Genomic DNA, 15,987 nt, shown 5'->3' on the forward strand with positions numbered 1-15,987 from the left:
CTCTCCATGTTTTCTCCGGGTATTCCGGATTCCTCCCACATTCTAAAATCACAAATACTTAAACTTGCTGATATAGTTAATCTTCAAACAGCTAAAATAATGCATAAGGCTAAAAAATAACCAATTACCTAAAAATTTACATTTTTAAAGGTACATTAGGTACATTATTAAAAAAAAACTTAAACTGTATTATGGAAAGCAGGAAGTGAACAAATGTAACAGTTACTGATTGTAAAAGTACCAGATGGAGGGGTAGGATGTAATAAGCTTTGCTTCTTCCTCATATCTCATATTAAACCTCATATCACGTCGTACTTCGGGATGTAAAAATAAAAATAAAAATAAAAATAAAAATAAAAATAAAAATAAAAATAAAAATAAAAATAAAAATAAAAATAAAAATAAAAATAAAAATAAAAATAAAAATAAAAATAAAAATACCCGGAAATATTTTTTTTTTGTTTTTTTTAGTAAAAAAAAATAACTTAAATTATATTAGGAAAGCAGGAAGTGAGCTGATTGTAAATGTACCAGATGGAGGGGTAGGATTTAATAAGCTTTGCTTCTTCCTACTCCTTTTGGACATGTGGAACTGTGAACTGATTATGGGATGCATTCAATTGTAATCTGATGCATGTTCAAATGAAATAAAACCATTACCATTACCATTCCAAAAACATGCTAGGTTAATTAGCGACTCCATAGGTATGAATGTGAGTGTGAATGGTTGTTTGTCTATATGTGCCCTGTGATTGGCTGGCCACCAGTCCACCAGTCCAGTCTCGCCCAAGTCAGCTGGGATAGGCTCCAGCATACCCCCACATGAATGGATGGTACACCTAAAATACAATATAACAAGGTTGGCAGGTCTGTCACTGCAGTAATGATGCACAGCATCTCCATGTTTTCACTAGCTGATCCGCCTCTATTGATGATGTAATACATCCAAACCTCCAGCAAGTCTTCATCCTTCATGTAATCTATTACCTCACCCCCCCAGGTGCCCAAACAGACTCGGCTTTAAACGGCGGTACCATATTCGCCCTGACACATACCTTCACTTCAATGTCAGTGAAAGCAATTAAGAGTGCAGGAAATGTTCATTTGAATAAAGAATCTTTTCACTGAGCAGGACGGGGATTTAGCGCAGGCACAGTGGGTGGTCTGAGCACAAAGCACATTATGTCATTTAGGGATGACATGAAAAGGTGTACAAATTAAAAGAATGTTAAAAAGAACTGCTTTGTTTTGGAGTGGGCCCAAAATCATCATGTGGAAAAGCTAAGTAAGAGTGACGTTTGTACACACGAGTGTGAACGTATCCTACCATGTGTGGCTCCTGTCCTGGCTGGCACTGAGGGCAGGCCTGGCAGCTGTTGCTGGTCTGGTTTAAAAACTCGTACTCGCCACAGCTGGAATACTCTGCATGGGCAAGCATGCAGGACACCTAAAGAGGCAAAGAAACACGTTTCATTTGTGGTCAATAATCGGTAGTGATTGCCTCTGCAGGTTATAATCCTTAGAAAGTAAACATAACACATCGGCTTCCTCAGTGCATGTCTCATAATCCATAATTCACTTATCTTTCTTACAACCAAATATCTGCATTATTACATCTTTGTCATCACTTCCTGTGACCCTTGTGAGGAAAAGCGGTAGAAAATGAATGAATGAATGAATGAATGTATTTTCCAACTACTGTATACTTTTTATCATGGGTTGGCTGATCCTGCGACTTGTACTCCAGAGCGGAGCGACATATATGTTTGGTTTTTTTAAACATCAACTACAATGTACACCAGGGGTCTCAAATTCAATTTATTTGGGGGCAACTGGAGCTCGGGTCTGGGTAAGACTGGACCGCATCAGGTTTTCTAAAAAAAAATAAAAAAAAATAAACGCATTTATTAAAAACAAAAATTTTTTTAAAAACTTAGCTTTGGTTCCAATTTTCTACAAGAAAAGCTCTGATAAAACATTCCACTGTTCTCAAATATCTTAATTTTTATTTTTCTACACAAAATAAGATGAAAACTAAATAAACAAATCATGAATAAAGAAAATCAATCAATCAGTAATAAATAAATAAATATAATAATAATAATAAAACGGCAAATAATAAAAACTTAAGAAACCACATATAGTTGGTGGGTAGACAAATTATTTTTTTTCAGATTAAAATGAACAAAGCATTATTAGAGCCCTGTAGACATGACAAAACACGACTATAGTCACATTTATACTCTTTTTATTTACAACATATTGCGCAACTGCAGGGTCTTGAGACACATGCTAACTCGCAAACTAGAGAGCTAGCGACCTAATCGGTAGCCTTCAAGTTATTTCCTTTAAACTTAAATAGCCAAAAACTTACCACTTCCACACGGATAGGGAGGATAACTATTAACAGTTATTTAACCTTTAACATGAACATTAATCAAAGGTAATAATTTTTTCTGCGTACATGATACCATACAGCATTCATATCAAACTAACATTAAACTTTCATATCAAGGCGGGGGCCTCAAACTAGTGTCGTGCGGGCCACTTTTGGCCCGCGGGCCACGTGTTTGAGACCCTTGATGTAAACACATAAATGTTGTCCTTTTTATTGTTATTATTACAACTTGACCTTCAAGATGAAATGTCTGGTGTCTGATTTAATCAAATACATTTTCCCCCAAAACCTTTATTCCAGTGCGACTTTTTTTTCTTCTTCTTGGTGCATTTTTGGATGGTGCCATTTACATTCCGTGGCGACTTACAGCCCGAAAAACACAAAAATGTGTCGACTCATAGATCAACTCGGACAAGGAGATAAACTTACTAATAAAGACGAAAGAAAGATGGATTTTGATGGTCCTGTCCTCTGTGACATCTTTATATTCACCTCCTGAAGACAAAAACAAAAACACACCAAAAAAGAGTTTAGACATTGCAAATATTGTCAACATTCCGACATTGTCTTGCATTTCAGGGGGTGGGGGGCGGTGTGGGTGAATGCCAGCTGTCATGCAAAGTGTGTGGCCCAGATGAGTTCACTGGAGCGCAACTATCGCATCATTGCCAATAAACATGTAATGATAGTAGCACAACAGCCCGTGGCGTTGCTCTGGCTCATATCTGCAAACATGCGTCACCGTTGGCTAACCTCCACTTTCCCCCCAAATTATAAAAATAGGAGTCATAATCACCCGCAAACAATTCATGACCAGCCAATGGCAAGGATTGTATTTTTGTGTGGTTTTTTTTCGGGTATAACTTACCTTAAATGTTTAACATTAAGTGAGAAATTGGACATTTTCATGCACATTTTTTAAGAAAATACTACTTTTGTGAGGTGTTTATCTTATATTTAGCTTTTTAACCGCTTCCAAACATAAAACCCAAAGTCCACTAGTGAAAGACTTGTTGATCACAGCCTTGCGTATGAGGCGCTTGATAACACGCATGATGGTGGAGGACACCAAAGGTACAAATTGTTCTCCATTTACCAAAATTCCTGTATTAGATCAATATCATCTGTGTAGCAGAAATTAGCAAACATTCATTCATTCATTCAGTTTCTACCACTTTTCCTCACAAGGGTCGCGGGGGTGCTGGAGCCTATCCCAGCTGTCTTTGGGGCGAGAGGTGGGGTACACCATGGACTGGTCGCCAGCCAATCACAGGGCACATATAGACAAACAACCATTCACACTCACATTCATACCTATGGACAATTTGGAGTCGCTAATTAACCTAGCATGTTTTTTTGGAATGTGGGAGGAAACCGGAGTCCCCGGAGAAAACCCACGCATGCACGGGGAGAACATGCAAACTCCACACAGAGATGACCGAGGGTGGAATTGAACTCTGTTCTCCTAGCTGTGAGGTCTGCGCGCTAACCACTTGTAATAATCTGGTACTTTTACAATCAGTAACTGTTACATTTGTTCACTTCCTGCTTTCTATAATACAGTTTAAGGTTGTTTTTTTTTCCAAGACTGCACCTCGTACCTCGTACAATTTGGAGTCGCCAATTAACCTAGCATGTTTTTTTGGAATGTGGGAGGAAACCGGAGTGCTCATCAATAATGGTAATAATAGTAAATCCACACAGACTAGAGGACCGTCATACTCCCCATACACCAAATCCCCGTCCGATCCGGGGTCACCTCATCACAGTTGACAGCTTGCAAGCAAGATTGACTGGAGAGCATCAAATTGATTTTCATATGTTTGTCTGTATGTGATTAAGAAGTCGTGAGGGGAAACGGCCACCATGATCTCGTATCTGAGGTCATCACCGCTTTGTGTGGTTCTAACCCTCAGCTTTCACTCAGCTATGGTGAAGACTGGTAAAAAAAAAAAAAAAAAAACGTGCTGATCCTCACTGACAGCTAATTCTCCCCAGCCGCAGGGTTTGATTGAGCATAATCACTCCCTACACACACACACACACACACACACACACACATAGAATATATAGCCCATATATGTGCTGGTGTTTGAGGGCCGTCCTTGTGGTCAGGCCACAACCGGTGTGAGTCTGTGTGTTTATGTGTGTGTGTGCTGTTGCTGATGAGATAAAAGCCCGGATAGCAGGAAATGAAGAACTGCCAAATGTGCACAGAGCCCCTCAAGGCAAATCATTATGGAGTTTAAGTGACACACACACACACACATATACACACACACACACATATACAGCAAGTGTGTTTGAAGACTCTCTGTGTGTCTTTTGACAAGCTTCTCCACCTCTTTCAAAGCCTCACTCCATCTCGCCAAAAGCTTATCTCACCGTCTGTGTCGAGGCAGGCCTGGGATGAAAGTCAACCCCTAAGGTTATTCATCTTCTAATCTTAGCTAAATAACTCCTCTGTTTTTAGGTGTGTCATTACCAGGTCGTATTGGCAAGGGTTCTTTTCTGGCTACTGTCAAACTTGGGTATCGTACCGGAAATGGAGCTGCTGAATGTGACAGTTTGGATGCTGGCTTTTTTTTGAGAAAAAACATAAAAATCTAACACTTATTTAAAGGGATAGATATTTTTTATTCGCTGGTTGTTTGTCGTCTTACTCCGCCTTGTAAATGAATTAAGCTTAGATATATTTCATCTTCAAACAGCTAAAATAACGCATAAGGCTAAAAACAACCAATTACCTAAAAATGTCATCCAATACTTCTCTACAAGAGAGGAGAAATATGATCTCAGGGAAGAACTACATTTGAAACACTTATATGCTAGGACTACGTTAAAAAGCCATAGCATTTCAGTATGTGGAATCAAACTATGGAATGGATTGAGTAAGGAAATCAAACAATGCACAACGATGAGCCAATTCAAGAAACAATACAAGCAGTTGATGTTTGCTAAATACAAGGATGAAGAGTCTTGAACCAGTCATGATGTGCTATATATATCACTATATTGACACTTACTATGGTACACATTATGTCATTGTATCATCATATCACCTTGTACTTCGGTATGAGGTACATTATTTAAAAAAAAAAAAAAAACCTTAAACTGTATTATGGAAAGCAGGAAGTGAACAAATGTAACAGTTACTGATTGTAAAAGTACCAGATGGAGGGGTAGGATTTAATAAGCTATAATTCCTACTCCTTTTGGACATGTGGAACTGTGAACTGATTATGTGATGCATTCAATTGTAATCTGATGCATGTTCAAATGAAATAAAACCATTACCATAGATGTTACATTGATGTCTATAAACTGAACCAGATTTGGCCGCCAAAGACCAGGTCGCCCAGGCCCCCGGCCTTTACCGCCACCCAACACACAATGCACCGGACCCTTATGCTTGCCGCCGTAGGTGGTGGGTCTACAAGGGGGAGATCCCGTGTGGCTTATTCGGGCTGGGCCCAGCCGGGCCTCACAGGTGAAGGCTGACCACCAGGCCCTCGCCTGCGAGCCCCTCCCCCGGGCCTGGCTCCAGGGTGAGGCCCCAGTATCCTAAATTCGGGCGAGGTGCATTATAGGGGTCTTCTGAATCACTCTTGGTCTGTCTGTCCCAGACGCCTCCCTGGTGAGGTGTTCCAGGCATGCCCAGCTGGGAAAAGGCCCCGGGGCAGACCTAGGAAACGCTGGAGGGATTATGTCTCACAGCTGGCCTGGGAACGCCTTGGTGTCCTCCCAGTGGAGCTGGAGGAGGTGGGCGGGTACCGGGAAGTCTGGGCTTCACTACTGAGACTGCTGCCCCCGCGACACGGACCCGGATAAGCGGAAGAAAACGGATGGATGGATGGTCTTTAAACTGCACATTCACCAGCTTTGAACTTTGGAGTTCCACACAGGCATTGTTCACCTACACAGATAGTGCAAAAGGCATTGTTTTGAACAGTTTGTTAGTTTGTTTTGGATTACATTTGTCTAGCTTAGTCCAGGGGCCCCTGCCGGTCATGGCCCCCTATAGTCATTCTCACAAAGTTTTGCTGCCTTAGTTTTTATGATGGCAATGTAAATATTCATTCATTTTCAAGGAATTTTCATCTGGATCATCTGGATTTCGGTTCTGTAGGAGTTGGTGACCACTGACTAAATGAACAAAATACATTTTATTTGAATTGCTCCTAAATCCATAACTACACCCCAATTGTTCTTTCTCTGCCTGTTCAAAAAGAGTCACTGAATTCTGCTTCTACTTAAATGGACCATTCACTGGATGAATTCTACATCTGCCTGACTGCGTTTAGTAATCGCCTTGAATTTATCGAAATTATTCTTTTTCAGAGCGGGGACCACCAAAACAGCTTTGCTATCCGTTTTTCATCTCTCTCTCAAGTAATGGGCTACTTGTCTACAAAGAGAACAATGAACAAATATGATCGTTCAGAATGGTTTCTGGGATCTCCTACTGATTTCTGGTGACAATTCAATCATCAGCATCTGGACAGAGGATTTGGGACCTTCTGTTTTCTATTAAAGTCGTCTTTTCCTTGGCAATTTTGCATGTTGGAAGACTGTGGATGCTGGTAGCTAATGTTTTTTTTCCCCCATTCAGTCCATGCCACCAAGCTAGAAGGTTTAAGGATAGTTTCCTAATGTCTTCCCAGCCAAGCTTGCCAAACCAACGTAATTATTCGAATCAAGTTGATCACATTGGAATTATTGGTATGCAGTTAAGTTGACCTTCAGAAAAATTTGTCTACCAAGATACCAACCATAACCACGTCGGTTCTCCACCGCTGGGTTCCTTAGCCAGAAAAAAAAAGATAATTGTCTTGTTTTCTAAGGTCCGTAGCTGAACCCATCAAACCTAATCATATTTTATGATTTTTTTGTTCAGCACATGCTGAATATCAAACACACCATCTTTGGAATAAAGAGTCATTGTGACTTAACATGATGATTGGATGTGTTTCTGCGTGGATGACACATATTCTCGATCGTTTCCAGACTTTACAATATAATTCCGACTCTTCACTAATGCCCTCACATCTGCACGGCATGTGAAAACCTTAACGTCAGTCGATGTGACACGTGGGTTTAACACAGGGGTGGGCAAACTTTTTGACTCGCGGGCCGCATTGATTTAATAAAATTGACGGGGGGGGGGGCAGACTGTATAGTATTTTACATGTGACTGTCCATTTGTACACGTATATTTTTACACATATTTTACACGTAAAAGTGTCATGTAGTTTGCTATATGTGCACTTTGAGATCATTTATTTGATGTAAAGTGCGTTATAAATTTATTTTTATTATTATTATTATTATTATTATTATTACGACCAGTCCAGGGTGTACCCCGCCTCTCGCCCCAAGACAGCTGGGATAGGCTCCAGCACCCCCTGCGACCCTCGTGAGGATAAGCGGTAAAAAAATGAATGAATTATTATTATTGTTATTATTATTATTATTATTAGTACAACCAGTCCAGGGTGTACCCCGCCTCTTGCCCCAAGACAGCTGGGATAGGCTCCAGCACCCCCGCGACCCTCGTGAGGATAAGCGGTAAAAAATGAATTATTATTATTATTATTATTATTATTATTATTACGACCAGTCCAGGGTGTACCCCGCCTCTCGCCCCAAGACAGCTGGGATAGGCTCCAGCACCCCCTGTGACCCTCGTGAGGATAAGTGGTAGAAAATTAATGTATTATTACTATTATTATTATTATTATTATTATTATTATTATTATTATTATTATTATTATTATTATTATTATTATTATTATTATTATTATTATTATTATTATTATTATTATTTTATTATTATTATTTTATTATTATTATTTTATTATTATTATTTTATTTTTATTATTATTATGTGCTTGTGTCCCTTTGTTCAGGAGCATTTTGTAAACATCAGACAACATCAAATAACGAAATTGATAAAACAGCTACTTCGACCATCAAAAGGTTGGCTCAAGCCATGATGCCAGGTTGTACGTTGAGTTTCAATGAAATATTTTGGAAAGAACAGGCGGGCCATATTCAAACACTTGGCGGGCCGGATGTGGCCCCCGGGCCGTAGTTTGCCCACCCCTGGTTTAACAACTGAAAATATAAATCTACAGTAGATTTAGTTGGGGGTAAGATAAGAAAACAGTCGAAGTTAAGTGTAGCGCTTCTGCAGAACTGTCATGTTTCTGTTATTTATCATAACAATACGCCTCACTTCCGTTGTATTAACTGTAGCGCCGCAGTTGGAGTTGGTGACTTATGAGCTATGATTATTAGAAGAAAATTTTCATTTTGCGTAATAACGTTCCATTAGGACAATTACAATAATCGCGTCTGAGCCTCTAAATTTCAGTGACAATACATAACGATTGAGAGCAGTTATTTCGCCGTTCCACATCAAAGTGATGGAAAATGAGGGATACTCCTAGCTAATCATCGAGGAGGAATGAGCTGCTAGCATTTTTGTCTCTAGAACGGGGAGAGTAAATAGATGGTTGGCAATGGATCTGTCACTCAACCACCTACTGCGTTCAACTTCCACACAATTGGGCGCAAAGTGGATTTGACAGCCCGTCAAGCAAGCAGGTCATAGCAGGTAACAGCTAATATTAGACTCAAGTTAGTGCCATTGTTAAAGATGGGTTTTGATTTTTGTAGGATTTAGTTTTCCATCCATACGTTTTTTATGCCACCTATTCTCACCAGGGTCATGCTGGAGCCTATCCCAGCTGACTGGAATTGAAGTGCTTAAAGATGATGCTGTATTGATGGATGGGCCCCGCTGTTTACAAGTATATATTTCATTAATTAATTCATTTTCTACCGCTTTTTCCTCACGAGGGTCTGGACTGGTGGCCAGCCAATCACAGGGCACATATAGACAAACAACCATTCACACTCGCATTCATACCTATGGATAATTTGGAGTCAATTAACCTAGCATGTTTTTGGAATGTGGGAGGAAACCGGAGTACCCGGAGAAAACCCACGCATGCACGGGGAGAACATGCAAACTCCACACAGAGATGGCCGAGGGTGGAATTGAACCCTGGTTTCCTAGCTGTGAGATCTGCGCGCTAACCACTAGACCGCCGTGTTTTTCATTATAAAGAATGATAAGATGAATGCCAATAAAGTACCCCTTTGTCACGAAAATGAGCTTAATCTTTAAAAAAAAAAAAAAACATTTCCACTGCATTTCAGCCCTGCTACAAAAGGACTGGCGGACATTATGTTAGTGTTTTTCTGGTTAACATAGGTAAGAGTCATAGCAAGGACAAAAGCTGAAGATGACTTTATCATCCTGATAGTCGGAAATTGTCGCGCCATTCCTAATTATTCCAGCATTATTTGGGCTGGCAAAAAAGCAATAGCTACAACCAACATAGTTTTGAGGGCATCCATGTTGTTGTTTCTGATGTAAACACATATCGTGTGTGACGTCTCAGGCAGTGACATTTGGAAATGTAAACCACAGTTATTTGCATCCAAAATAAAAAAAAAAAATTAATAAAATATAACTAACGGTTCTAGTGTTGTTTTCCATGCTAATATGGAGTCAAGTTGAGTCATGGGATATGTACACAAACCGAGGCAACATTTTGCGTGATTTTAGCTTAAATGCTAACTGAAGTGCAAAAGTCTTTGCTTGTTTTAGCAATAGCTTTAATGCCCACATATAGTATATGTAGAATGCCACTTAGTAGAGCACAAATATCCACAAAAAATGATATGTTAAGAAAATTGGGTGCAAAAAGAACAATTGTGGAGTGTATTTGTGTATGCTAATTGCTTCAAGCTACTTCCTGGTTCGCGAATGATGTCAAACAAGGGTACTACCATTTTGGGAGATCGACCATTCTTTTTAAACCACATCTTCTCTTTTGACTACTCTAGAAAGCATTCTTTTGGCGTTTTTTTTTTTATTTTATTTGTATTTCTAGTATTTCCATTCACTTGTCAAAAGGTACAAATCCCCTCCATGGACACGGAACAGATGCCTTCCAGGGCAGTCAGGAAATGATGAATACAAGTCATTAGCGACATCATCGGTGTTTAGCCTACATGTGAAAATAAACACAATTTAAGCGATTTCCATATTTGCAAGCAGAAGTAAAGCTGGACCTCATTGCTTTGCAGAATTTCTGTTTACACAAATTCCATCACCCTGAAAAAGTACGGTCATCGCTGGTGTTTTTGCACAAGCGTCAAAAGGTGCTACTCCAAAAAAGTACAGAGATTCTACTGTATAGTACTTTAATTATATTTGTTTGCCATTTAAGTTGTTTAATTGCCACTTTAGTTAGATAGTTTTTTTCATTTAGAAGTCATTGGTTTTGTTCCTAATTTCTCATCAGTTTCTCCTTTCTTTGAGGTGATTTGTCGGCGCACAAACATGGAGGCGTGCCCATGTGAGTGCAATCACCTTGATTGGACTCTCCCAAGTGTCACCTGGGGGGGAGGGGGGGGGGGTTAACTGGGTAGTTGTTGGGTAATCTAAGTTGTTAAATGTAATCTAGTGCTTAAAATGTATATAGAAAGTGAAACTTAAGGCTTTTGTAATATAAAAGAAGGGTGTTGTAAATGTAAATATGGTACCTTTTAGACAAATTGCCTCACCCTCTCATTGGGGAATTATGGTTGGCCCTTTACGGGTAAAAGGGGATGGGTGAATTGTTGGTGGGGAGGCCTGTTGTGTGTGCTGGGGGGGAATACTGTTGTACTGTCTGGTAAAATAAACTTGAAGAGCTCTCACACTAGGCTATGGCTATCCTGGACTAGTAAGAGGCCATTTTTCCCAACTTAAAATCTTACAGGTGCATTTAATGGTTCATTGGGAATATAACTCTTTGAGTATGCAGTGTGTCTACAACTGACAGTATGCGATTTTTAAATATGTAAGAAGTGCATACTGCATTTGACAGAAATGTTGAGTATGTATCATCAGCTTACTACTCACACGCAAATTACCCAGAATGCAACGCGACATGACGTCACCGCGAAAAAAAAACAAAACGTTGGCTGAACTCTGAGCAGGTGTCAGGCAGGATATATTGCGAGTTGGTTAGTTTAATGTTTTCAAAATAAAAGCAGTGATTTATCACTGTGGGTTTTTTTTGTATGGGGGTGTTTTATTTCGTGAAAATAACCAGAAGTGTGTTGCTCACTTTGGCTAGCTTAAATTTTGCCGAATTCTTGCGAACGAAATTGTAAACGGTTGGTATTTGGACAAATAAATGGCACACCCGGGATCTAAACGGCCACTTTCTTGCCTGATTAAAAAAAAAAATTAATAAAGTGATTTATTGTCAATATGTCGATTTCGGCTTGGGTAGGAGTGCAATGCATTGTGGGTTATCATGTAGTACGCTGTAGTGTAAACACTTTGCATACTGTCTGATGGATTGGGTATGCATTATGGAGTGTGGATAGTATGGGCATAGTAGTAAGTATGCGGTTTCGAACACAGCCTCCTCCTTAAGAGATCAAGTCAATGACCCATTTTTGGATGCAGCCTCCATGTTTGTGTGTAATGTATGCATTTCCTCATCTCGCTTCATCTTTTGATTGCTTTAATTACACACTAAGTGCCAGTTTCCCACTCAAAGCGCAGGAAAAACAAACTCACATGAAAAGAAAGTGCACACCAGCACATGTGTACGCGCACGTACACACACACACACACACACACACACACTCGGTCGGTGATGTCTTTGATGCTTTGCCTTCTGGTGATGTGTCTTTCATCATCTCTGACTCCTGATACCTTGTTCCCCCTTTGCATTGCTTAGCCGGGCGGCATTGTCTCCCTCTTGTCTGCCGACATGTCTCGTCTCTGTTTATTTTGTCGTGGCGCTAAACGGAAAGCCTAATCTGCAGCCTGGAATGCGTTTTTGTTTCTCGTTTTTTTTTTTGCTCTCTGTGTAGAAAAACACCAGAGCATCATTTAAGAATGTATGAGACACACTCTCACACATCTTGCATCAGTGAGTGGGTGGATTTATTATGAGGCGCTGACAAGAACACTACTGCAACCTCAACCATGAATGACCGTATAGTCAACAAGTAAATACGAATGAGCTTTGGGTTTGAAATACTGCGTGGGAATTTGTGGCAAATATGTGTATCTTTTGGAGGGATGTGTGTGGTTGCATAAATCCACGGAAGACATGATGGATGGACACAGTCGAGGAGGTCAGACAAATAGTCATTCGTCAGGGTTTAAGAGCGTCATCTTTCTCATGCTATGGTTATGCTTTCTCCTTTCCACTAAATTGACTTTTCTCCTCACATAAGGAGTGAGAAAAATGCAATGCCTTCAGCTGAGTCGGGGGGCAACGCAGGAACCAGAGCAGCGAAGCAACATGGTTCACAGGTGACTTCACACTCGTCGCTTACTAAATAAATCACACCCAGCTTGAGGCTCCACAGCTGCAGTTAACCCGATCGAAACGCTCGCCTTGCGCCAGTAATCTGGTGACTCGGGATCCTTTTTCAACTGTCATGTCGGTCTGCTTTTCATTTATCAACGGGATTAGACTAAATCTGGCCAATTTGGAAACAAACTGGATGCAGGAGAGCAGCGGAGCCTCATAATTTCCTGCAGATTTACCGTGGGGGTATTTGAAGTGTGGCGGGATTTTCAATGCTAATGGTCGGTTGGTTTTTTAATGGTACTAGAGCCCTCTAGGCATGAAATAGCACCCCTATGGTCACTTATTTTCAATGCTAATGGTCGGTTGTTTTTTTAATGGTACTAGAGCCCTCTAGGAATGAAATAGCACCCCTATGGTCACTTATTTTCAATGCTAATGGTCGGTTGTTTTTTTAATGGTACTAGAGCCCTCTAGGAATGAAATAGCACCCCTATGGTCACTTATTTTCAATGCTAATGGTCGGTTGGTGGAATAAACAGGACATGAATATATAATCCCTCCTTTATCACTGTTAATTGCTTCCAGACCCGACCGTGATATGTAAATTTCTCCCTTATTTATAAATTACATAATAGTACTTATTTACAACCGTCTAAATATGTTTTTTCATGGTACTAGAGCCCTCTAGACATGAAATAGCACCCCTATGGTCACTTATTTTCAATGCTAATGGTCAGCTGGTGGAATAAACAGGACATGCATATATAATCCCTCCTTTATCACTGTTAATTGCTTCCTGACCCAACCGTGATATGTGAATTTCTCCCTTATTTATAAATTACATATTTTCCTTGTTACTAGTACTTATTTACAACCGTCTAAATATGTTTCTAGAGCCCTCTAGGCATGAAATAGCACCCCTATGGTCACTTATTTTCAATGCTAATGGTCAGTTGGTGGAATAAACAGGACATGAATATATAATCCCTCCTTTATCACTGTTAATTGCTTCCAGACCCGACCGTGATATGTGAATTTCTCCTTTATTTATAAATTACATATTTTCCTCGTTATTAGTACTTATTTAAAACCGTCTAAATATGTTTTTTTAATGGTACTAGAGCTCTCTAGGCATGAAATAGCACCCCTATGGTAACTTTTATACTTGTACGACACAATATCCATCCATCCATTTTCTATACCGCTTATCTTCACAAGGGTCGCAGGCATGCTGGAGCCTATCCCAGCTGTCTTTTGGTGAGAGGGGGGTTACACCCTGGACTGGTGGCCAGCCAATCACAGGGCACATATAGACAAACAACCATTCACACTCACATTCATACCGATGGACAATTTGGAATCGGCAATTAACCTAGCATGTTTTTGGAATGTGGGAGGAAACCGGAGTACCCGCAGAAAACCCACGCATGCACGGGGAGAACATGCAAACTCCACGCAGAGAGGGTGGAATCGAACTCTAGTCTCCTATGGACTGCACGCGAACCACTCAAACACCGTGCATCCCTTAACATCATAAGTATGTGATATAATGGAAATTAGTAATTAGATTTCATAAGTGTTCAATGATTCAGTAATCATATATAAATAAATGGGTCTAAGTGTCTCCAAATAAGTACAGTACGCTTTTCTGCGCTTTGGATGGAAGGGAATCGGTTATGACATCTAACGTATGTGAAATAAGGAAACGCATGAATCAAGTCGACAGGAAGCAAGGCGAAGACTAGTTATCTATCCCACTGAGTCGAGCGCGAGAGGATGAAACTTCCTGTCATGTTTTTTTTTTTTTTTCTACGCTACTGTCCCTTTAATCCTCAAGGAAGAAAAAAAACAACATATTAACGTCTTTTGAAGATGACATCCCTGTCTTCTTGTGGGTGCTTTTTTAGTCTTTCTACCTGGCAACATGAAAGACGTGATGGCGACAGAGACAGCTTGGGGGCAGAGGAAGAAAGGTGGAGAAGTGTGTGTGGGGAGGGGGGGGGGGGTGTTGGGGGGGCAGATTTCCACCTCCAGCAGCTGCAGTTCAAAGTCAACCAGCAGACTTTTAGAAGCTCGGCAGGATCCGGCTTGTCCCCAACCGGCCTGGGACGTGCCGGGCCGGGGACGCCTGTCTGCGGGTACGACTTCCCCTTGGGGGAGGCTTTGGGACAGTCGGGCATTACCATGAAAACAATTATGCAGACACGTGGAAGGTGTGCATGCAAAGCTCACAACCACCCAAAAAAAAACCAAACCCTCACACACAGGAGCAATGTCCCATGGGATGGCGTTACTAATTAGGCGCCATTGAAATAAGATGAGCTAGTCACTGTAGCATTAAGTTTCAAAGCGTGACAGAATAAGAAGCTAGTGATGAAACAATCCAAATTACTGTAACCTTGCGCTGGAAGCTTTGTAGCAACATGCAGCATTCAAATATGTCAATAAAGTTTTTGTAATGTTATGCGGTTTATTGACTTATTGACTTATTGGCTCTTCCACCAATCAAAACAACTTTCCCTCCAGCAAACAATGCAAAATACATACTTGGAAGTTAAAAAAAAAAGCTTTGGAATTTCCCCCAAGTCTTGCAGAAATCTGTCCCGACATTCCAGACGTCTTACCTGCAGGAGGAGAAAGTCCGAGGTCACACTGGTCTACGGCCTCTGAGGATGTCGCACTGGTAAGGTCAGATGTCCGTCCTCAACCTGGAGTATCAACCTGTGATCAGCATCCACGGGATGGGGCTTCCTTTGCCTGCATGTAAGTCTCGCTTCAAAATAGCTGAACTTCTGTCTCCGCTTCCACTTTTTCCAGCGCCACTGAAAGGCTCCTCCTTAATAATGAGGGAAAGTGAGAAAGTTTCTCCGCCCTGAGACAGATGTGATCAGGTGAAGTGCTGACAAGGGGGCAGGGCTGCGGGTCATGACTCGACTGCGCCCTCTGTTGTTCACTTAATAAATGGCAGCCAATGAATAGGAGGGCTTTATTATTAAACAGCAGTAGATTGATGTTTGGTGTTTTTAGAAGCTAACAAGAATATATTTTTACACATCTGGGGAAAATGTTAACCCTTTTCAACCCAAAAGTGGATTGAAACTGAATAGCAAGTGAATAATGATGTAAATACTAACAGAGTTACTTCTAATGTACATTTCCTCACACTATATTGTGCCAGTTGATAGTTAA

At 40.5% G+C, this 15,987-nt stretch overlaps 1 protein-coding gene across 2 annotated transcripts in view; it reads right to left on the reverse strand.

Annotated features, from left to right (window-relative positions):
• Nucleotides 1-15,625, reverse strand: part of edar (ectodysplasin A receptor) — a 32,726-nt gene extending 17,101 nt beyond the window's left edge. For both annotated transcript variants that reach the window (XM_058082973.1, XM_058082972.1), the window contains exons 1-3: nt 15,423-15,625; nt 2,828-2,893; nt 1,328-1,447 (exon numbers count right to left, since the gene is read on the reverse strand). In XM_058082973.1, coding sequence (XP_057938956.1) covers nt 1,328-1,447; nt 2,828-2,878 — 171 coding nt within the window. In that variant the 5' untranslated portion in view covers nt 2,879-2,893; nt 15,423-15,625. The remainder of the gene's footprint in view (nt 1-1,327; nt 1,448-2,827; nt 2,894-15,422) is intronic.
• Nucleotides 15,626-15,987: the final 362 nt, after the last annotated feature.

Source organism: Doryrhamphus excisus, chromosome 9, assembly GCF_030265055.1.
Source record: "Doryrhamphus excisus isolate RoL2022-K1 chromosome 9, RoL_Dexc_1.0, whole genome shotgun sequence".
In the NCBI taxonomy this organism is placed as follows: Eukaryota; Metazoa; Chordata; class Actinopteri; order Syngnathiformes; family Syngnathidae; genus Doryrhamphus; species Doryrhamphus excisus.